We start from the raw sequence: 23,837 nt of genomic DNA on the forward strand, positions 1-23,837 counted from the left end.
TCCGCCTTCTCCGCGGCGGCGCCAGCGGCTACGGCGGGTTCTTCCGCCGGCTTCTCCTCCTCCGCCTCCGGCTTCTTCTCTTCCTCCTTCTCCGGAACTACCTCCTCCGTCACCGGAGCCGTCTCCTCCGTCTTTTTCTCCTCTTCTTCTTCTTTAGCCTCCACCTCCTCCGTTTCTTCAGCTGGTTTCTCTGTTTCCTTGGCCTCTTCCACGACGACTTCTTTCGTTGTTTCTTCCACTGGAGCTTCGGCCTCCGCCTCCGCCTCGGCCGCTGGAGCTTCCGGCGCTGTCTCAACCGGAGCTTCTGGAGCTGTCTCAACCGGAGCTTCGGCCTCCGGCTCCGCCTTCTGGGTCACCTCCGGCTCCGCCGGCGCCGGAGTCTCCTCGACCTTTTGCGTCACCTCGGTCACTTGCTCAACCTGGAATAAAAGAACACATGATCATGCTTTGATCGATAAAACTGTAGAAAACAAAACACCTTGCCGTTTCCTGCGATACAGGACGGCAAGTAGGTAATCTAGAATTGAATGGAACGGACTGATGTTTAGATCCCTTGCTGGGTGTGCTAGGGGTGGACGATCAAGGCAACGGAAGACGTAGGATTGATATCTAATATTCCGATCGTTTATATGCAGGATTAGACAGTTAATCATACGTTAAACGGGATTAAGAAATAGATTAGGAACAAGATTAGTACCTCGACGGTGGCCATTTGGAGAGGAGATTAAGCAAAAAAGAGGAAATGGTATATATATTAGAATAAGGGAAGAGACGTTTGCTTTGATGGTGAGTGAAGAGATATGATCGATGAGAGTGGTTATTTATAGGAGCAGCAAATGCATCGTCATATGCTTTTTTTTATAAAAAAAATTGAAAAATCAAATACAATTATAATTGTTATCTTGAAAGAGTACATCATTATGAATATTGCACCTAAAAGAATCTTTAAAAAAAATAATAATATTTGTATGTACAATTTGACACCTCATGCCACTGACTTATGGGACATCACTGATTTACCATATGTCTTGTTGTTAATTAAATTATTACACATATATATATATACGAATCTTTAGAATATATTATCAATGTTTGAAAATATCAGTATGGTACGATTCATTCCCTGTGGCATTTCATAACATTTTCCCATGCATATACGTATTTATACAAAGTTCACGAATGACAACAATAACAAAATTGCATGGTATTTTCAACTTTAGCGTTTGGATTTTTGCATTTTGGTTAATGTAAGACCCATCATATTTCCTCTAATTATTCACTTTAGATTTTAGACAAGAAGTCACATGGAATGTACAGACTTTTGTAACAAGGAGTACATCATGCATGCATGCATGCATGATTTTATTTTATTTTGGGCAAATCTGAGAACATGGGCAAACCATAAAATACAAGAAAATATCTGTCCAAAATACTCCATAAATACAAGAAAACCACCTTCTTATGTATATCAAATCATGTTTTTTTTAAAGCAAAGTTCTCATCTTTGTTGTTAAATTTTTTAAAATTAATATTTAAAATAAATATTAATAAATAAAAATTTTATAAAAAATTATGCACAATTATTATTCTTTTACAATTTCAATTACTTTCTGAATTATGTTCTAAGTTTAAGGTGAGTGTTCATATTATTTGTCCGGAAAAGAGAATGCAATTTTCACTATTAGGGTCAAAAAAAATAATTTCGAGAAACCAAAAGGAAATATTCTAGCGAATTTTAAGGTTTCTTTTTTTTTTCTTTTTTTTCCCCCAAACTTTCGCTGTTAAATCAATCCTACGTGGACAGGAAAAGAGAGCAGCGACAGGTATTGGCCGGTGACATGTGGGACCGAACACAACAAGGTGAGATAATGACGTGGGACCTATGCTCGGACCGATGCTGACGTGTTATTGGCGATTCGTTGTACCCTAAGTGGGTCCGACGTGAGTGTGTTCCAGGTAGGATTCGCCCTGTGAGTGGGCCCACATGCAAGCCATTTGATATTGCCACGTGTGATCTTAGTCATCGTTCTGATCGTCTCTTTTTTATAACGTTTGATTTGAATTATTTGTATAAATGACCGAAAAAAAACAATCGATTATATGATCAAATTATTTGAATCTACAACCCCGGTATGAATTTGTAAAAATTATCGTTTTAAATATGTAAAAAAATTGTTTGGATTAATATCATGTAATTTCTGATTATTTTAACGATCAGTATGATAAAGATTTCAATTATTTTATCATATGATAGAATCGCCCCGATCGTTCCATACAAAGATATGATATAACGATAATAAAGTGGAAAAATATAATTTGAAAATAGATACAAAACATGGTTACAAATTGTAACGCTGATGTATCTCTAATGTGGTCTATGGATATAAACTACATTTATTGTAACGCTGATGTATACGTGAATTGATGGGAGTGATTAAGTTGGTGGAAAAGAAAAATAAATGTAATATTAAATATGAATTTACGGTAATTCACACGTCCAAATTTATACGCAGTCATTATTATAAATCAGATTTGAAATAAATGTGAAAACCAACCGTCAAGACACCTAAGTTTCAAGATTGTTCCCGCGAAGATAAACGTTTGAGACTTTAAATAATTAGAGGAAAATTTCAGAAATATACGAAAAATAAATGTATTTACGAAATTTATTTTTATTCCAATTTTATAATATAGAATTTTTAGTATGTAATTTTTTTTTAATACTGTTTTTTTTTTCTATTCACAATTTGTTTAGACACTCGTATTCCTCTGTAAAGGTTGGCCAGATAAAAAGTTGATCAAAAAGTATGGACGGCTGAAAATGGCCCCCCATATAATGGGTCCCACTTGAATCGACCCATCTTCTCTATTTTTTTAATTGTTCTCAAAATCCAATTTGTATTAGAACATCCAACAATAGAAATTTAGGAATATGTTAACATCAACTTCAAAACGCTAAATTAAATCACATTACTAAATAAAATATCATACACTGTATTTATTGTAAATAAAAATAATTTTATATTTAAGTGAGTCATATATCATTTATCGTTTATCATTGGATATATTATATAGTTTAAATTAACAAAGGTTGATCTCTCTATTTTCTTCCACTATAGCTTTAAATTTTGCTGGAAAAATATACACATATAGGTAAATATATTTATATAAACTCAATTTTGAAAGAGAGCAATGTTCTTCAAATCGAGAAGGGGTTGTTTACATGGGGAATTGCAGCCCATGATGTGGAGTGAGAAATTTTTAGATCAAATGGTTAATATTCCGATTTTTATTTTGTATTTTTATAATATTTACTTTGGGATTAAGGTGTTGTTTTATAATATTTAATTCTTCCAAGACTTCAATAAAGTTGATCACAAATTTAAAATAATATTCGTTATTAAAATACAGAGGGTTACATATAACATAGGGTAAAATATTTACACGTTAACATTTATCAAAATGATCGATAAATATATTGTTGATAAATAATTATGTTTTGGTATCAATATAATTGAGTCCATGTGCAAGTACACAAATATGAGTCAATCTCTGTGCCGAAAAGGGAATGTGTTCGCTGTTATTTTATGCACTGTCCTTTTTTAAAAGAAAAGCCCTTTTATTTATATCCCCATCAAATTTGGCAACTAAGACGGTCCATAAAGAAAATGTTTCTTTAATTTAACACATGCAGCTTCACATCGTGTGATATATATTTTTTTTTGCATACACGCATATATATATATATATATATATATAGCATATGGACATAATATATATGTTGATGTGGGTTTGAAGTGAAACTCCAACTTGAAAAAAATGGGGCACGACATAAGTAAGAGAAGAAAAAAAGGAAAAAACTCTATATTTTTCTCATTTCAACGAAAAAATTTTGTACTTTTTTGCTTACTAATTAAATATTATATTTAGTATGATTAACCCATAAAACTTTAAATTTTTTAAAAATTCACAGAAAATCCTCCGCGTCTACCAACTCAAATGTTGATATGACAATAACATAGTTTCCAAGTTATGCACACGTCATCATAATTATTTCACATCATCATTTCAAACCAAATTTAAATTAAATAATTTATTTAAATTAATATATATATATAAATTTATATATATATACATACATATATATATATATATATATTAAAAATAATATTATTTGTAATTAATAAAATACAACCGTCATTCCCGGCGAGTATATCCCACGCGCCACTGTAAGCTCCGGCCAGATGTGGGTCCCTAAGCAGTATTTACTTTACTCCAAAGAAGATCATAATACGACAATATGTAGCGTCTCATTGTATAGAAATAGAAGCTATATGATATATATATATATATATATATATATATATATATTAACATATATATATATATATATATTAAAAATAATATTATTTGTAATTAATAAAATACATATACCCATAACTACAACATATATGTATATTATAACTAATATATATATATATTAAAATAAAAATAATTAAAACTAATATATATATATATATATAATATTAAAAATAATATGTATATGTATACATATTAGTTATACATACAACATATGCATATACAACTAATATGTATATATATACAATACACATTAAAAAATAATATGTATATATATTATTTAGAATATAATTTATAATATATATTGTAGATATGTATACATGTGTTTTAATAGTTATAAATAATTTTATATTTAATATATATATGTGTGAATTTGTATGTATATATTAATTTAAATAAATTATTTAATTTAAATTTTGTTTGAAATAATGATGTGAAATAATTATGATGATGTATGCATGATTTGGAAGCCATGTCATTACCATATCATCATTTTTGTTTGACTTGACAGATGTAGAGAGCTTTGGGCAAATTTTTAGAAAATTCAGGGTTTTATGGGTTACTCACACCAAATATAAGATTTAATTGATAAGTAAAAGAGTGTTTTCATTGACACGAGAATAGTACATATTTTTTTTTAAAGATATGCCCAAGAAAAAATAATGAGATCTTAATTTTATAATTGTTCTTCATTTTATTAGTTATTAGAATATTAATTTTTTTTATTGGGATAATAGAAATTCCACTTACAAGCGATGGGCCATTGATGGTCCTTTAGTTAGGCCCAAAGGCCTACGTCTCCTTAGGATCCATATTGCATAAAGCCCATATAAAAAATGGAAATTGAAATAATGGGCTAATAAATGAGCATAGTTTAGGATCCATATTGGCTTTTACTAGGCCGATTACGAATTTCATTTGGGCTTACTATGAGCCTCTATATTGATTAAGGAGTTTAAAGTAATGTTTATTATTATTATTATTATTAATTTATTATCAGATCACATATGAAATGTAAATATAAATTCAGTTTATTTTAAATAACAGATACGAATTTAATAATTTTGACAGGTTGACACAGATAATGCTGGCATCTTTCCATGTGCGTAGCAATTTTGAGTTTTTCTTTCGCGTAAAAAATACCTCAAAAGAACAAACAAATAATAAATAAATCTGTTTTAAAAATATTATAATGTTTTTTTAAAATATATTACTTTTGGTATTTTTATAAATCGGAACAACTATTATGTGTTAGATTTCCATTAATTTAAAAAAATGTTGTCAAAGAAGAAAAATCTATTGTACTAACTAGTTTACCTGTTCTGCATGGTTTGTCGGGTACTGCGTAGGACGGTGAATTTTCTCAGGTCCGTGATGCTATCCCGATTATTGAAATATACCGGATCTTGTAATATTACCACTGGATCGGTATATCATCATCATCTTCATTTTCATTATCGATCATCATTTTTATGAAAAGAACAACAAATTAGAAAGAAATAAAAAACACTGATGCCGTTCTCGTCCGGTCTATGGGTTAAGAGGTGTTGCGATATCCAATGTCTGACCCGAAGGTTGTAGGATAGGGTTTTTCATCGTAAAAAAAAACTATTGTTTTATGGTCGAAACTGCAGACTCCAGCATATTTACTGTGTATTTCTTTTCTCGTAAAAATTCTACAGATTTTTTGTTCCTACAAACGTTATATTTGGTTTTAATATATTTTTTTCTACACCCAAATTATTAAACTTCACAGGATATTAATAAAATAAAAAGTATACGAAAGAATTTGAATCAGACCATATTACATTACAGTATTAATAATATAATATTAAAATATCGGTATAAAAAGATATTTATCATAATCAACATTAGATTAAAGAGGTTGCCCTCCCCTGAGAATTTCTGCTTTGCTCCGCCATCTTCTCTATTTTCCGTATCTTCTCCCTCCCGCTCACAGCATATAGAGGTATACACACACATATATGTGTATATGTATCGTCGTCGTTTCTTCTTCAACAATCGCGCCTAAACACAATTTCTTCCAGGGTTCAAGTTCCGCTGCGAAGAGGTATGCAACTTTGCCGATTTGTGATTTTCATCAACTCAAATTCGAATCCGACTTTCCCCGTTTCGCGCTCCGAACTTCAAATTTCTTCCGTTTGGTTGAATTTCTCCGCAGAAACTGTACTTTGTAGTAGTGTAAGCATCTCCGTCGTCGATGGGTGAATTGGATCTTCTTCAATGGAAATCTTTTACTGTTCTTGTATTGTTCTCGAGGAACTTAATGGAAATCTGAGTTTCTGTGAGCCTAATCGCCTCGGTCGGTTTTTCATTTTGAATTGAAATTGAAATTGTGAAACGAGCCCCCATAAGTTTCAAATTGCAGTGTTCGAATTGTCTTGCAAACGAATCCAGTTTTGCTCCTGTTCTTTGCTAGTTAGGATGTTAACCTTCATTGATAGGGATGATTCGAGCTTCTCTTTGTTTACCTGGAAACTTGAGAAATCAGCAAAGTTTTGAATCGTAAAGATGTTTGACTATGTCTTGATAACGTACGTTTACTTGAGTAATTTAGCTGCTTCTCTATGGTTTAGGCATTGAAGCTGTCATGTTGGATTGAAAGATTCTTCGATAGTCAATTAGAAATTTAGAAACTTCTAGCGTGCTTGAATTGGTAGTTCTTGAATACCCCATATCTACTTAAAGCCAATCAAATATTTGTACGATTGTAGGACATAGCCGACGAAAAGCTGTTGCCTCGGGGCTTAAGGTAACGAGGGGAATGTGTATTCATGCATATGAATTCTGTCGGTTGCTCAGAAAAAATGGTTTTCAAGTCATCGAGACAAGCTTATGATAATAAAATAGACATACTTTGGCAGAATATCTTCATTAATTTCCAGAAATTTTTCGTTCTGTTGTAAATCTAGTGTTACAGTTTAGTGACTTAGATGGTTTCCTCTTGTATTCAGCAAAGGAATTTAAGAGCTATGGAAGAGGAGAGTGGTTCCAGTTCCTCGTCAACACCTATTGTCCGACTTCGACATCGAAAACGCTCAAATGAGGTTCATTGTTGTGATTCAGATGGTCTTTTACTTGTCATCTGCCTTCTAGAAGATTTTCATTTCTCTATTTTCCTTATGATTATAATGATCTCGTTTTACTAGGTAGACAAAGTGTTAAAGTAGTCCATTCATGAAAGCAGCAAGTGAGCTTGATAATTTCTTCTTTGTTATGTGTTGATCTCAATTTTCTGTTGTTTCAGGTTATTCCCGAAGAAGACAAAGCGGGTGAAAGCCGGTTGCTTGTTAATGACCGCACCAAATACAAATCATTCTTGGTCCGAACATACTCTACTCTATGGATGATCGGTGGTTTTGTTGTAATTGTCTATATGGGCCATCTCTATATCACAGCCATGGTGGTTGTGATCCAAATATATATGGCAAAAGAGCTGTTTAATCTGCTTAGGAGAGCACATGAGGATAAATGTCTCCCTTGGTTTAGGCTGTTGAATTGGTATGTTCCCTTTCCTATGGTTTCATTAGCATATAGTTAATGTTCAATCAAATTCTTTGCATATCTGCTAAAGTGGCCTCTGAGTGAGGCTATGTATGGAATTTCAAAAACTCCTTGGAGCTTGTCCTCTGCAGGCACTTCTTTTTCACCGCAATGCTCTTTGTATACGGCCGCATTCTTAGTCAACGACTAGCCAATACTGTGACTGCAGACAAATTTTTATATCGTTTAGTCAGTGGCTTAATCAAATACCACATGGCTATCTGTTACTTCTTGTATATTATAGGTTAGTTCTCCTTTACCATTTTGATCTTGTCCGATTTTTTTGGCCCTGAACTTTGATGGTATCCTCCTTTCGGTCATCTTTCATTATCCTTGATGCTTATATGTGCGTCGCTGTGCAATGAAGTGCAGGTTTTATGTGGTTCATTCTGTCATTAAAAAAGAAGATGTACAAGTACCAATTTGGCCAGTATGCATGGACCCACATGATTTTGATCATTGTGTTCACGCAATCCGCATTCACTGTGGCCAACATCTTCGAAGGAATTTTTTGGTAATTAATTTCACTTTTAAATTTTTTATGGCATTTCCTTTGTCATGTATGAATTGTCTCGAGATTCATCTGTACACTGAGTTTGCTAACAAAATTAAATCAGAAAGTGCTTATATACTCTTCTTCCATAGATTCAAAAATTCTGAATACTTTGTTTCTGATCTGGTATTGTTTGTCACTTAGCTATTAACTTTGTTTTCGTTTCTGTTTTCCCTCATACCTTAGTTGTCTTTGTGATTACTCACAATTTTCTCTTACGTTTGATGGCTTCTGATTTTCAGGTTTCTTCTTCCGGCATCTTTGATTATAATCAATGACATCTTCGCTTATATTTTCGGTTTCTTCTTTGGAAGAACACCCTTAATCAAGCTATCCCCTAAGAAAACTTGGGAGGGATTCATCGGAGCCTCTGTTACAACTATAATCTCTGCATTTCTGGTGAGTATTTCCTGTGAACTCTCCCTACACATGAAACATACAAAATCCCTATCATTAGTTTTACAGCAAGTGTCTGAAATATTTTACCGAATGCGTAATATTTCAGCTTGCGGATATTTTGGGCCGTTTCCCATGGTTGACATGTCCAAGGCAGGTAAGTGGTATAAAAAGGAGGACACCTTTTGTCTTTTAACTGCGATTTTGTAGCATACTTATGGGTGAACTGTCTGTGGGTCATTCGTGCAGGATCTGTCCACTGGCTGGCTTCATTGTGACCCTGGTCCACTCTTCAAGCCCGAGCCTTTCACTTTACCTGCATGGATTCCAGAGTGGGTAAGCTTTTGGAATCATGCCCTGTGTCTTCGATAGTTTCAACTTTTCGAGTGTGCATTTGGTAATTCTTTATATATGTAATAATATACAGACCATATAACCTGTAAAGCCACAGGTTAAACCTGACTTCACCACTCACCAACAATAGCTTGGGGTGGTTTAATGTCTTTCACTTGTCTTGTGCAGTTTCCTTGGAAGGAGATCATGGTCCTCCCTGTTCAGTGGCATGCTTTGTGCCTCGGTTTGTTTGCATCGATAATAGCACCTTTCGGGGGATTTTTCGCCAGTGGGTTCAAAAGAGCTTTCAAAATTAAGGTCTGTATCCAACACCACTGAAGTTAACTAAGCTTTAATTTCATAAACATCTATCCATTAACAATGCCTTTATTCAATAACCCTTTTCCCAGGATTTCGGAGATAGTATTCCTGGACATGGTGGGATTACAGATAGAATGGACTGCCAGGTAGTTATGAACCTAATCTCTTTAGAAGATCAGAGATCTGAAAATGTCTTGCCTGGTTGATTTGATTGGCTGGGATTGAGAAATACAATCGAAATATTGATATTCAGAATACAATGGTTGTAGGTTTCCCCATTGAAGAGATTTAGGATTTGTAATTGTTGTAATAGCAAGAGTTCATATTCATTCATCGGACTTTTTATGCAGTCGACCCCTCGTATTTCCAAGCTTTAAACCGGATACCTTGTCAATGTTACAGATGGTGATGGCTGTGTTTGCATACATATATCTCCAGTCATTCATCGTCTCACAAAGCCTTTCGGTTGATAAGATCTTGGACCAGGTAAAGATTCTTCAAAGAGCTCGACTTGTCCGTTGCATACATACGTAAATCCGGACCAACCCTGATAAAAATCCCTCTTAACAGACAGATATTTCAGTTTATTATATACTGTTACCTGATCAACAATCTAATATCTGACTTGTTTTTTGGCGCATTCGTCTGAGTCTATGCAGATACTGACGAACCTTACATTGGTGGAACAAGAAGCCCTGTTCACAAAACTGGGGCAGATGTTGCAGGATAGAGGAGCAACAATTATCGGCTTTTCGTAGTTAAACACTCAAGACATCTTCCACACACAATTCGATCGATAATTTCGTGTTTCCGATCAAGTTCTTCACAATGTTTGGTAAGTTCTTGGGACTTGAAGGAACAGATCTTTGTTGGGTTTGGTTTGGATGTTTTTAGGGTTCATATACATGAGATTAATTACATGTATCTCTTGAATGGTGATTGCAGTGAACTGTATCAAAGTAATCTTGGTGGTTTATATGTACATGGCTGATGATTTACTGAGTTATGATATCTATGAATGACTTCCAAATGTTTGAAATTTAATCCAAATTTGATTTTGTATGATAAATCTGTCATCGTCCTCGTCTTAATTGTAATTTGTATGTACGGACATATCATATGGGTTAGGTCCATTTGAACTTTCGACTCATTGAAGATAGGTCCATAAAATTAATGGCCTTCCATATTGGGCCTTATGACTTAAGTGGGCTTATCATCTATTTGGGCGATGAACTCATTGGTAGGCCCAAATTGTACCTCCGTTGATATTTACGTTTATTAAGTATAATTTTATATTATCTTTTGGTCACCAAATAAATATATAAAATAATTATTTATTGGAGTCATGTGTATAAAAGCAAGGTTATACTTTCCCAGAACATTTATATTATGTGTGGTTCAATTAAAATATCCAACAACTATCTCATGAGTCACGACCATAAAAACAAAAAACAAAAAAAAAAGCCAATCTATCACTTAAGTGTGAAACGATACACCAGATACAATGAATCTGGACGTAAAACCTGATTAACAGAATCTAGACATCGATCGTCCGCTTCCATTTTCTGCGTCCAAAAATAATAAAAAAAAGGCGAATTTCAAAAAAAAAAAAAGTCTATCATGGCGTGAAAAAATCCACCTGGCAAGACACGTGGCAGACACATCTTTGTTTTGGTACGGTGACTGAATTGCACGTGGCATCACACGCTGCTACCAGCCCGTGAGCACGCCCGTCTACTCAAGTCAACAGTTCGGTAGAAAAATTAACGCCGTTTAGATATTAGCTGATCATTATATATATACATATATGTGTATGTTAATAATTATTTGAGAAACTCTATTTCGAATACAAAATATGAAATTTATGTTGAAGTTTATTTTAAATTATAAATTGGAAATTTTTTTTATGCTTACATTTAAGAAACTAAACAAATTTATCTTTCAAGCAGTATGGATGTTAAAGTGGTTTCAATTCGTGTCCAAAATCTGTCAAACTCAAAATCCAAAAAATTAAAAACTAAACGGCTCCGTCACCGTCAAGAAGCGCCGTCAGTCGTGTCATCATGGTTTCACCACTCTTATCATCATCTTTTTTCATTATGTCGTTTCCTTCCTTTTTTATCTCTTTCCCCATGTAAATATGTCAATGCATGTATATCCATATATACGTATACACGCGTATATATATATATATATATATGTACAATAGATTAGCCGAATCGTTGACGACACAAAAAAAAAGATATTTGTCGAATCGGAAAAAAAGGGAGAGGAAGATCAGAGAGAAGGGGGAAGGGCAAAATGGTAAATTTGGATATTCCGGTTACATTCCGGAGGGTTGCGGCGGCGTTCGACGAGGCAGCCACGCGTGCGCGCACGCCATGCGACGAGAGTAGTGGAAGCGACCACTCGCCGGAAAACATGGCGGATCTCAGGGATCTCGTCGAGTCTTTCATGGAGAGAGACGAGAAATCCACTGCGACGGAGACTCGTAACTCGACGGCGGAGGAGAGCGATTCCGAGGACGGAGACGGCGTCGACGACTTCGAAGACGTGATGGAGAGGTTACGGGGTATTCTCTGCGGTGGAGGGGATCACGGCGGCGAGCGGCGGAGGATTGCGACGGAGGTGGAGGCATTTGCTCATGAGATCGCCGGAGAGACGGAAGCGAGTTCTTCTAAGAGGCACTTGATGGCTTTTCTACGTAACAAGGGCTTTGATTCAGGTAACTATATACTCTATATATACACACACACACATATATACACACAGATGATGAGTTCATGGTGTATCATCATTCCAAATTCTAAGATTATTCTAAACAAAAGTTTATAGATTTTAAATGAATTAAAATGATCAAATGGATTAATTAATCCATCCATTATGACATTTCAATATGCTCATAAGAATACATTGTCTTTATTATGTGTAATTAATTCGTGTTACTCTTAATCTATAACAAAATCAAACTAAACCGAATCAAATCAAAATCAAACTAAACCGACATAACCGGTCATATATAGGTCTTTGCAAGTCTCGGTGGGAGAAATTCGGCAGGAACCCTTCAGGCAAATACGAGTACGTGGACGTGCAAGCCGATCATAACCGTTATATAGTCGAAACGAATCTCGTCGGAGAGTTCCAAATAGCTCGGCCCACGGAACGTTACCTCGCCCTATTAGCCGAGGTGCCACGTGTCTTCGTGGGGACGTCCCGAGAGCTGAAACTCTTGGTGAGGATAATGTGCAACGAGATCAGACTGTCGATGAAGCAGGTGGGGATTCACGTGCCGCCATGGAGGAGGAACGGTTTCGTCCAAGCCAAATGGTTCGGACACTACAAACGTACCGTTAACGAGGCAATTAAGGTTAAGGGTAGCGGTTGCGATTGCGATCGCGATCTGAAACCGCATATTGGATTCGTAAAGACGGGTTGTAGGGAAGTGTTTAGGAGGGAGGATGGACTTAACATTGGGCGTTTGATGATTGCGTTTGGCGGCCATGGTTGCGACTTGCAATGATTTTCTTGCATTTTAGGGTTCACGTTTAAGGAACTTGTGTCACCTTGGTTGATACGGAGTTTTTGTGGGATGGCATTTTGTAAGTTAAATAGTTTTTATTTTATTGGTTCAGTAACCTTAAATCCAAATTAAATTGAAACCATTACATAAAAAACATTATATCCTAATATCTATGTAAGTTATTTATAATTATTATTAATGAAATTAAATCATCTTTAAATTTTTACTTAAATATTTTTTTTCTCATGAATGAATTCTTTAAATTCCGTATTACTTTTCAATTTTGGATAGGGTGTTAAACGGATCGGCTCGGTGTAAACCCATACTCAGGTCGAGAGTTTCGGGTTTGGATTCGATCGGTCCGAATTTTTTTAGACTTGTAAAACTTAATCCGAAATCCGGTCCTATAAAAATCGAATTAATTGGATTTTTTTATAAAAAAAATTGGATTTTCAAACTTGACTCGAAACCATCAGGTTTTATCTAACCAATCGCGAAAGGCGATTTGAGTTTGATCCAAGAACCCGCTTTTTTCGGATTTACAAATTTAAATCCGAATCTCTGTTCCGATTGATGATAATGGGAATAAGCGATTGAATGTGTAATTGAATGTATCATATCATACATAAGACAAATATATGATGACGCCAATTGAAATTATCCTTATGACTATGACTATACGTTCTCGAAAATGTTGTAGATATGTGATTATTTTGTGTGAAGGAAGGAATTGCAAGACTGTGGGGATATCAAAACGTGGTTTCATAACAATATTTAGCTATTTATGATTACAATATTAATTTAATTGGTAATATTATAAAGATGTGGGTATTGAACGGACCGGTTTTTATGGGCCTTTTGCTAATAAGATGGCTAATGATAATAATGGGCCTATTACAATGTTCCGAAACACCCTCTTCATTTTCAAGGTTCGTGTATTTGACCAAATTTGAAAATACATCCATAATCCATTTATCCAGAGATTCTCGGAATTATTTTTCATGCAATATTTTGATTTTAGTTCAATTCTGCCTCCCTTTTTACTTTTGTTTTCACCTAAAAAAAATACCTGTAATGTAATAAATAATTAGGAATTTTCGATAATCATTCTTTTTTTTCATTTTTTTAGTTTAAAAGACACTGGACTCACCAGCCACAAAGGCATGCTCTATATTTGCACATAACATTAAGACTTTTTTATTGATAGATATTTAGGCATGCTCCATTGCACATATCATTCCAACTTGTTTAATTATATAGAAATATTACAAATAATATATACATATTGATATACATATATATAAATATATATTACTTGTATCTAGACAGGTCCACACTTTGACCCACATTAAATTCCTATCGCCCAAAAGTTTTGAACTAATGAGTCGATGAATACACATGTAGTCAATAATTAGTCTGTTTTAACTTATATTAAAAGGTTTTAACTAAAGCGAATGATTTGTAAGACAAGTAATTCGAAAGGTTGTAGGATAGTGGTTCCCATCGTAAATAGTTTGCCACGGGTCATTGGAACATAAACAAAATTATAAATATGAAATATAACATATATATATATATATATAATAGAAATATAATATGTTTAATGCACCGTGAGATACTCTTAACCCTTTTTACACGACTGCAAAAAAAAAAAGTACAAAAAAAGAGAGGAAAACGAAAGAACAAAAACCCAAAGGGCCTTTCAAAATTCAAAGTCCAACTCCTTCTTCAAGAAGTCTCTCTCTCTCTCTCTCTCTCTCTCTCTCTCTCTATCTCTCTCTCTCTAACATTCATCAGAGGAACCATGAAGAAGCTGTACCGCAAGGGAACCGTACACCCGTCGCCGCAGATAAAACCCGACGACCACCTTCTCTCTCTCCTCCTCCCCGCCGCAATCCTCTCCCTCGCGGCGGCTCTCTCGCCGGAGGATCGCGAAGTCCTCGCCTACCTCATCTCCACCTCTGGTGATCGGAGCCCTAACTCTCGCCGGAAAACCACCAAGACCCACAAAATCCAAAACGACGATCTTCACCCACCTCTCTTCCACTGCGACTGTTTCAGCTGTTACACGAGCTACTGGGTCAGGTGGGACTCGTCCCCGAGTCGCCAACTCATACATGAGATCATCGACGCGTTTGAGGACAGCTTGGAGAAGAAGAAGAAGGAGAGAACCGGGAAGAAGGATCGGAGGAAGAGGGGGAAAGCTTCTGTTCACGGTGCAAAGGTTGACTCGGTCTGTCCGAGTCGAATCGTAGAGCCGAGTCCATGTGGGACCGAGCTGGGCGCCGGGTTTGACTCGGCGGCGGCTCGAGGTTCCGGAGGCGGAGGCGGCGGCGGTAATATGGAGGAGGAGAAGGGCTCTGTCAGGAGGTTCGTGAGTTTTCTCGGCGAGAAATTTCTGGGTGTTTGGGGCTGAGAAATATTGACGGGAAAATGGCCGAGAAAATTTCAAGAGAAGCTCGGGCATTTTTTTAAAGTTTTTTTTTTCTTGGTCCAAGTTTTTTTTATGATGAATTTTATTTCCTTCTATTTTTCGCCCTAATTTTTGTATATTTTATGAAAAAAGGGTAAACTCTGTAACATAGATGTTTAATTACTGAAATTTCCAGGCTTAAATATGTGTAATATAGGAGAAAATAAAAATAAAAATATGTGTATTTACAACAACAGCACAAGATATCCAATGGCAATTTACAGTCAATGAATCTGTAAAGAAGAGGTAAACACTTTTCGAGATAATATCACCGTATATTGATTAACGTCAATATCTGAATACGGACAAGCATAATTCAAACATAACGTAAGTAATAGTTAAAATGAATTAGAATGTAATTATCATTTCCATTTAAATCGTAAATCCAAAGGGTAAATTGGGGAATTGAGAAAAGCTGGAAGACGGATGGTCGCCCCTTTGTCAAGGGGAACACAAATTGCATAGGTGTCACGGATTTCAGGGTCCCAAAAGCGGATGATTCGATTCAAGCAAATAAAAAAATTAAATAATGCACAATAATTCGGATATTTTTGCTTATAATCCGTACTATAATTTATGAAAAGACAAACACATTGTAGAACATTTATTTTTCTTTCCATATATAATTGTGCGAATCCCATTGTTATTCGTTTGATTTGGTTCCGTTCGATTTGATTTAATTTTTCAATTATTTAGGATACTTAGCTATCTAATTGAAATGTGAATGTATTATTAGTTAACAACATATATTTTGATGATCGGTGTGTATGTTCGAATCTTTACTAATCGTCAAATGAAAAAGGATATACCAAAAAAAAATGTGACTAATATGGTAAATACAAGATACAATGTTATTTTCATACAATATGGAAAATTATACCAAAATACCCAAAATCTTCGTTTTTGGACATAGTAAATATTATAAAGTTGTATGTTTTTTGCCGAATCTCCAACTCAAAACGAAGAATAAGAAGACGCGATTTTTTCCCTAAACATTACTAACTTAGGGTTTATTTATATCATATTATAATATGGTATGATATAGTATATTAAGCATCTTCTATAACACCATGCCTTATGTTCTCTTTTTAACCCTTGTTTTTATGTTTCTTCGCGATTAAAGAAAGCACGACCAGTTAGTTGTCCCCTTTTTCCAACTATAAGGATTAAAAATTAAACATAATAAACACATTTTTTAATATTATTTCATTTTCACCAAAAAAAAACCCAAAAATTAAGGAGAAAAAATACACATTCAATTAAAAAAAAAAGCATGTTATTTACGCAAACCATGCATGGTTTTTCGACTGAGGCTGGTTTGATAATTTATGAGACTTTTGAAGCTAATGAGAAGTTTTTTTTTTAATTTTATATTTATCAGATTCCCCACAACTTCGTGGAAAATAACGGAATAAATAAATATACAGAATATGGCCCCCTATGGTTGTCTCTGTCTTTTTTTTTTTCGTATAAACTTCTAATAATGCGAGATTCCGCAATATGCAACATTAATTTAACGGTAGTTGGATACATTCTGTATTGTCCCTTTTTTTTCTATAAAATTAAATAAAAATGTTATCCCACTGTTTTCAAACGAATATTATTCAGCACTAAACCTAACCCTAGTTGATATTATGAATTATAACTTTGTCTGAGTTTCCAAATATGACTCTCAAACTAACGGAGCAGCTGTATTTCGGTTCAGGTTGATTTTGTTTTGTTTATTTATTGATTTTTTTAAATTTTAGGAAATTTGTATGTTTTTATTTTATCTCAAGTATCAATTAGATTTTTCATTAGAAATATTTGTTTTAGATCATATTTTATATAGTTTGTAATTTTGTATCTTTAATTCGTTCGATTACAATAATGTGTGTGAAAATATATACTAAGTATGCATTTTATATTTGTTTTCGTATGAATAATTTTATTTAGGAAAAATTCTAAAAAAACATTGAACTTTTAAATTTTGACAAAAAAAACACTAAACTTTTTATTTTATCAAATAAATATTTAAACTTTTTAAGTTTGACAAAATAAACACTTAACTCTTCAACGATTGTCAAAATAAACAAAATGACTCACGTGACGCAGTCAAATACAAACACGTCAGATTATTTAATATTTATTTGATAAAATAAAAAGTTTGAGTATTTTTTATTAAAATTGAAAAGTCTACTCCCTCCGTTTTAGAGTAAAAAATTTGTTTCAAAATAAATAACGTTTTTAATATTTTTTTCCAAATTTATTCTTAATTAATAATATTTAAATATTTTGTATAATCATTATCTATCTACTAAATAAGGGTATTTTAGATAAAATATTATTTTTCTTAATATTTATGTATAGAATTCTTAAACGTCATGTATTTTAAAACTAATATTTTATTTTTGGATTTAGGAAATTTTGTTTGTAAAGAGGAGGGAACTAAACCCTAGAAATGCGGGTATGCTAACTTTTGTGTTTGACGACTAAATCCAGAAAGAGGGGACAAAAGAAATGGCTCTCGTCTCGGTACACATAAAGGATTTGCACATATTACAATAATTCAGAATATATTTTTTTTTGTTTTTCGATTTTTCAATTTAATATTAATTAATATATTTGTTTTTTGAAAATAAAATTGATAATGTGCTCCACTAGGATCAGCAAGTTGCAGTTCAGGAATTAGTCAAGACTCGTAATATATCTATGAGATGGGATGAGCTATTTAACATGAAACACCATTATACCTTTTCAATTTGTCTGTCATCAAATGTTACAGAATAATACGATTTAAAATTGCATTATATAAAAAATACCCTTACTTTGCTATTCATACTTCAACATATACCATTTTCCAATTGTGACCATGTAATCAATGTGACCCAAAATATAGTGTGATCACATTTTGATTTTATTGATTATAACGTTAAATTTATGGTAATCTTACTAATTCATTATGTTCATACCTTACATATCTTACTAATTATTTGATTAAAACATCATAAATTTAATATTATAAACAATGAGATCAACATATGACCAAACTATATTTTGGGTCACATTGATCACAACTGAAGAAGGGTATGTGTTGAAATAAGAATAGCAAAGTAAGAGTATTTTTTATAATGTCCTGATTTAAATAGGCGATATAATTTATTTTTACGAATTCTTGATTCTTATTTTAATATCATGCCAATATATAAACCCAAATCAAATAAAGAATATGATTATATTTAAACTTTATATAAACTAAAACTTTCCATTCCAAATAGTTAGCTCCAATTACACCATTTAAAAATCAATCGCTGAATGAACCAGAATTCAAAAAACTAATGAAAATTGATTATATAATATATATATATATATATAACGACTAAAATAACGCATAATAGTCACCTAATAATCGATAAAATTATGCCAAATTAACCTATCAATACGTTTTTCAAAGCAATCCAAAAGTCAACACGACGTCTTTGACTTGGTCTTTTTGCATTCCACGAGCATCTTGTGCGACTTGCCTTTGATAGAACATTCGCGAACAAAATATTAATTTAAAAAAAATAGAATCCAAAATTGAAAATAATTTATATCGAATAATATTAACATCAATGCTTGAAATCTGATTGAACCAGTATAATGTTTCAACGTTATTCTAATATCAATTTCCATTTATTTTTATTATACTTTTAAATTATATAATATGATTATTTTATTTCTGTTTGATATATACAAAGATAGAATAAAGATTAAAAAAATATTAACTGTCGACATTATATATAACCTCAATTATTTAAAATTAGATGATTCAACCGGTTAAAAAAATAATAAAATTATTTTTCAATCCGGATTTAAATCCTGGTTTGGAGAGATATTAACCTGGACTCCTCGTGTCCGCGTTATAAAAAAAACTTCGATCAGGCATTCAACGTCTCTTTGATACGCGGCGCCCACTTCAACTGTAATTTTTCATTATATAGAAATAGACCAAATTCTTATAAATCTCGTGACATCAGTTTCAACGCGTATTTTTTTTTTTATTTACGTATGAATAATAACTCAATAAATTTTATAACCAACAACTTGATTCGTCTGTATATAAATATTACAATTATTAATTAGCTTAAGAACATAAGTTTATATATCTACATAAGCATTACAACTATTTATAATACATATATATATATATATGTGTGTGTGTGTCAGTGTGTGTATAGAGAAATTATTAATACGAATAAAATAATCGCCGAAAGATTATACTTCACTATTAATCTTTTTCTGACTTTTTTTGTATTCACCAACCAAACACCATGAATTATTAGAGTTAATCATCGTACGACTACCATCATTAGGGCTAATAAATCATCCGTTACAAGGAAAAAATGGTAGGATTAGGTAAATATTAGTCTAACCTTATCTGTTTGTTACCTAGAATCTGAAAATAACATTCTTTAACTCCTAATGCTATTTTACTATAACAAAATAAAATAAACTTTGATATCCATAAATATAATAATTAATGTGTCATTCTCCACCTTTTTTGTATTTCAATCTATTAACATGCATACGCAAATAATTAAGAAAATAATCGAAAAAATTAAATAAAAAATAATATTTAAACATAAGGTATTCCCCATTCCACCCACAAAAGTCCACAGAGTACACCTACTCCGGGTTTGATTCAAATATTTTGGGGTTCAAATTGTTTAATAAAAAATTATGTTAATTCAATTTTTATATTGAATTGAACTGGCTTTAATTTTTATTATGTCATGTCAATTTTATTTATTTTTAAAATTACTGTCATATTTTATTAGAATTTGGATTTTTCAAGTTTCATATTTTTATATAACATTCACTTTGGACACATTATCTATGTATTTTTATTTACATCGATTGAGATTTGATGATTAGATTCATTTTGCATAATTGAACCTACTGGTTATAAAAAATAATATACGGGACCATATGTTAAGAATATATATATATAAATTCTAAACACCAATGTTAAGATGAAAACTAGAACTAGTAAGTAAGTTATACATTAATAATAAATCCATTAAAATTCGACGACCAAAGCCGTATACGCAAGAATAAAATGACAATTAAGTGCGGTATACATAAGCTTTTTTAAGGAAATGAAATAATTAGAGAGAGAGAATACCTTTGGAACGAAGGAGAAGGTTTTGAAGGGGATTTTACTTAGGCATGTACAGGGACAGAGGAGGAGGAGGAGGAGGAAGAGGAGCCATGGATGGACGAAACACAGCCCTTGAGTCGATCAAGAATGGCGTTCTTGGTGGTGACAAGGCCGGCGAGGGGCAGTCCTTCTTTCACGCACTCGTCGTATTTCTCGAGCGCCGCCACTATCTCGCAGAAATCCGGCCTCTTCGACGGGTTCGCCGACCAGCACCGTTTTATCAGTTGGGCTAACGCCGGTTGGCAGCTCGCCGGCAATGGCGGCCTCTCGTTCTGTCCATCGATAAATACGTTCAGTCATATATTACTTACTCTGGATTCATATACAAGAGAATATATATTGTGTATATATATAAAACCCGGTAGATAAGCACATATACTAACCTTTTCAGCGACGGCAAAGGCGGCTTGAACGGGAGTCATGCCTTGGAACGGAAGCAAAGCGGTAGTGAGCTCCCAAAGAACGATCCCGAAGCTATAGACGTCGACTTTCCGGGTGTAGGGTTTCTCCTTGATCATCTCGGGCGCCATCCACCGGTAAGTCCCCATGTTTCCCTTGGCCTCTCTGCACTGCGTCTCGAGACACGAGGTCCCGAAATCTGCAACTTTGACCCTCATCTCGTCGTTCAACAGCAGATTGTTCGATTTCAGGTCTCTGTGGATAACCCCTTGCGAGTGAAGATACTCCATCCCTCTCGATATGTCGAGGGCCAATCTTAGAATGGTTTCGGTCGAGAGAGAATACGGTTCTTTCTTGTTCAGATACATCCGCAGATTCCCTTGGGACATGTACTCCGTTATTATACAGTATACGGGCGGTTTCTTGCACGCTGCGATGAACTGCGACAGAAGAAGAGAAAGATCACGAGATGGTTATTCTCAAAACCGATCCTTGTAAGAGTTCTTGTCCTTATGTAATTGAGTTTTTCTGTATAATTTACGTCAAAGATTAAATGTCTGTCTTAATTGTTAATTGTACATTAAGGTTAAGATATTAATGACGTCAATTCAAGATCGTTGATTAATTATAATTAGTCTTTTAATCAGCGAGATTTAGAAGTAATTGCGATTAGGTCTTGGTATATAATATGAAATGATGGGTACGATATTATATTCCAAACACAGCCTCTTTATTCGATCCCCACAAAGGAAATAAACACACACACATCCGACAAAACTCGATAGTGTTAGAATATGGGATAGATTGATTTATTTTTGTTAATAAAAAATGTAAATAATTCGATTAAACCGAATCATATTCAGCCAAACCCGTATAACCTATGACCAAAGTTGCAACAGAGAAGACTTGAACGATGAAAAAAAAAAAAGAAAGAAAATCCAAACCTGGACGATGTTGGGATGAAAGAGACGAGAGAGGAGAGCAACCTCAGACTTGAACTGTTGTTCGAGTTTAGTTCTTGTCTCTTCCCTGTGTGTCGGAATCCTCACCATTTTCACCGCCACCGCTCTCTGTTTATAGATCCCTCTGTAAATGCGACTGTGTGCTCCTGAAGCAAACTTGTTTCCGATGAAAAGCTGCGACAGATCCGCCGTCCAATCCTCTCGGTCCTCCTTCGATGCCTCCCAAGTTTCCACGTTCTCAGATTCCAGAATCATCGACCAAGATTCCATGCTGTCGAATCTTTTCTTCTCCATCGTCTCTGTCTCTGCGTATCTCGACTTCGAGGACGATGGAAGCGAAGATATGGGTGGCAGAGGTTGCGTTGGAGGCTGGAGTTTCGTCTTTTGAGATCTACGGAGACGAAACGGGTTGAAACATGATCCCGCCATGTCTGGTTTCTTGGGTCGCAAGGTTGTGTTTCTTCTTCTTGAGGGGCTTTAGGGTTTGTTTGTTTTTTGTCCGGTGGTTTGGTTTTGGGCGTTAAAAGGGGTTTTTCCTTCTGAAAGTGTGAATCGATTTCAGGAAGTGCATGAACTGATTCAAAAACATGGGTTCGGCAGGAAATCCCGAGAGAAAATCCGGGTTTTCATTAATTTTCTCGGGAAGCAAACAGAATCAGGGAAAGAAAACCCAGGAAAATATTCATACAAGCCAAACAGGGGTTTTTTTTTGTTTGCGGTGTCCCCAAAACCACAGCGGATATCAAAAGGAAAAAAGTTTCACAAGAAGGAAACAGAGACGGACAGGAAAAGTAACGGGCTTCATTTTGTCACAGGGAATGAAAAAGGGTTGAAGAACAGGGTAAGCTTTCCGGGAAAACAAGGAAACTTTCCGGGAAATTGAAAAGAGAGGAGAAGAAGGAAAGCCACCAGACGATTGGATATAAGTTGGGTTGGGGCGCAAAAAAAAAAGAAAAGGAAGCGAAGTGAATAAGGAACGGATCCAAAGCAGAGATTTTCAAAGGATTCTCGTGATTGCTTGGTTCAAAAGTTATTAGTGTTTGATATATATATATATATATATACATACATACAAATATTTTTTTATTTTTCTTTCGAATTTATATTTTCAGGAACGAATAAAATATTGTTTGCTTGGCATTTTGGTGGATTCTTTGCAGCATCAATAAAACCAACTGGCCACTTGAAAAAGGTTAACTTTGTCTTAACACCAAACTCTTCACGTACGACCAAATGTTTGTGAACTTGTCATAGTTTGCAATTTCGATTAAACCAAAGTAAACCGATTTTAGGTCTGGTTTATTTCGGATCATATAACAAAAAAAAAAATCATTAACACAATAACTTTTGATTTGGAATGGATTTATTTTAATTTATGAATGTTTTGGTTGGATTTAAATTAAAACAGATCTTGTTAAGTTTTAATTTTTTTGAATTAAGATATATTCAAGCTGATTCGGTCTAGCGACTATCATGCTTGAGAAAGGCTATATTCACTGTTATTTAAATATAATATTTTAAATTCTAATGTGGTGAAGAAAGAGAGATTACTACCAACATCGTGAATAATCCGTGGGGGCAATTCGATGCCTTTGCCTACTAATTGTTGTTATTATTTATATATGATATATCATATAATATATCATATATCCCGAGTAAAGGTTTTTACTAGTGGCCGTAACACGTGGCAGACATCATGTCCACCTGTACGTATGTACAGGTGCATATATTGGTATATATTAGGCTCCTGGTTATTTCCGGTCTGAGCTGGTTTG

The 23,837-nt window shown here is 34.0% G+C and overlaps 5 protein-coding genes across 10 annotated transcripts in view; 3 read left to right on the top strand and 2 right to left on the bottom strand.

The window, feature by feature from the left end:
* The window catches only part of LOC104818541 (fibrous sheath CABYR-binding protein-like), a 1,282-nt gene extending 473 nt beyond the window's left edge, over positions 1-809 (bottom strand). The window contains exons 1-2 of the mRNA XM_010548159.1: positions 698-809; positions 32-419 (exon numbers count right to left, since the gene is read on the bottom strand). Of these exons, the coding sequence (XP_010546461.1) occupies positions 32-419; positions 698-712 (403 nt within the window). The 5' untranslated portion in view covers positions 713-809. The remainder of the gene's footprint in view (positions 1-31; positions 420-697) is intronic.
* Positions 810-6,243: 5,434 nt separating this feature from the next.
* On the top strand, positions 6,244-10,570 carry LOC104818548 (phosphatidate cytidylyltransferase 1). 5 transcript variants are annotated; one of them, XR_772688.1, is made up of 14 exons: positions 6,244-6,430; positions 7,095-7,132; positions 7,335-7,427; positions 7,628-7,881; positions 8,016-8,167; positions 8,296-8,437; positions 8,719-8,875; positions 8,982-9,029; positions 9,122-9,208; positions 9,395-9,523; positions 9,616-9,672; positions 9,929-10,012; positions 10,186-10,361; positions 10,472-10,570. XR_772688.1 is itself a non-coding variant. In XM_010548173.1 (14 exons), exons 4-14 carry the CDS (start codon positions 7,353-7,355, stop codon positions 10,282-10,284), a joined length of 1,284 nt encoding a protein of 427 aa, XP_010546475.1. In that variant the 5' UTR covers positions 6,264-6,328; positions 6,408-6,430; positions 7,095-7,132; positions 7,335-7,352; the 3' UTR covers positions 10,285-10,532. The 5 variants fall into 5 exon arrangements, 4 of the variants coding, with proteins under 4 accessions (XP_010546471.1, XP_010546492.1, XP_010546475.1 ...); XM_010548173.1 differs by having other exon boundaries at positions 6,264-6,328; positions 6,408-6,430; positions 10,186-10,532; XM_010548169.1 differs by having other exon boundaries at positions 10,186-10,532.
* A 1,153-nt stretch (positions 10,571-11,723) lies between these two features.
* On the top strand, positions 11,724-13,188 carry LOC104818570. The gene is made up of 2 exons (XM_010548202.1): positions 11,724-12,251; positions 12,550-13,188. The coding sequence occupies exons 1-2, from the start codon at positions 11,828-11,830 to the stop codon at positions 13,044-13,046; spliced, it is 921 nt and encodes a 306-aa protein (XP_010546504.1). The 5' UTR covers positions 11,724-11,827; the 3' UTR covers positions 13,047-13,188.
* A 1,542-nt stretch (positions 13,189-14,730) lies between these two features.
* Positions 14,731-15,686, top strand: LOC104818580. The gene has a single exon (XM_010548213.2). It carries the CDS (start codon positions 14,851-14,853, stop codon positions 15,460-15,462), a length of 612 nt encoding a protein of 203 aa, XP_010546515.1. The 5' UTR covers positions 14,731-14,850; the 3' UTR covers positions 15,463-15,686.
* A 3,201-nt stretch (positions 15,687-18,887) lies between these two features.
* Positions 18,888-23,062, bottom strand: LOC104818587 (serine/threonine-protein kinase HT1). Of its 2 annotated transcripts, XR_772693.2 has the most exons (5): positions 22,045-23,062; positions 21,085-21,540; positions 20,666-20,973; positions 19,381-19,460; positions 18,888-19,022 (listed from the first exon to the last, which is right to left on the bottom strand). XR_772693.2 is itself a non-coding variant. In XM_010548225.1 (3 exons), exons 1-3 carry the CDS (start codon positions 22,489-22,491, stop codon positions 20,704-20,706), a joined length of 1,173 nt encoding a protein of 390 aa, XP_010546527.1. In that variant the 5' UTR covers positions 22,492-23,061; the 3' UTR covers positions 20,509-20,703. The 2 variants fall into 2 exon arrangements, 1 of the variants encoding a protein (XP_010546527.1); XM_010548225.1 differs by lacking the exons at positions 18,888-19,022; positions 19,381-19,460 and having other exon boundaries at positions 20,509-20,973; positions 22,045-23,061.
* Between the last annotated feature and the right edge of the window lie 775 nt (positions 23,063-23,837).

The sequence above is a fragment of the Tarenaya hassleriana genome, unplaced genomic scaffold, assembly GCF_000463585.1.
Source record: "Tarenaya hassleriana unplaced genomic scaffold, ASM46358v1 Cleome1, whole genome shotgun sequence".
NCBI lineage: Eukaryota > Viridiplantae > Streptophyta > Magnoliopsida > Brassicales > Cleomaceae > Tarenaya > Tarenaya hassleriana.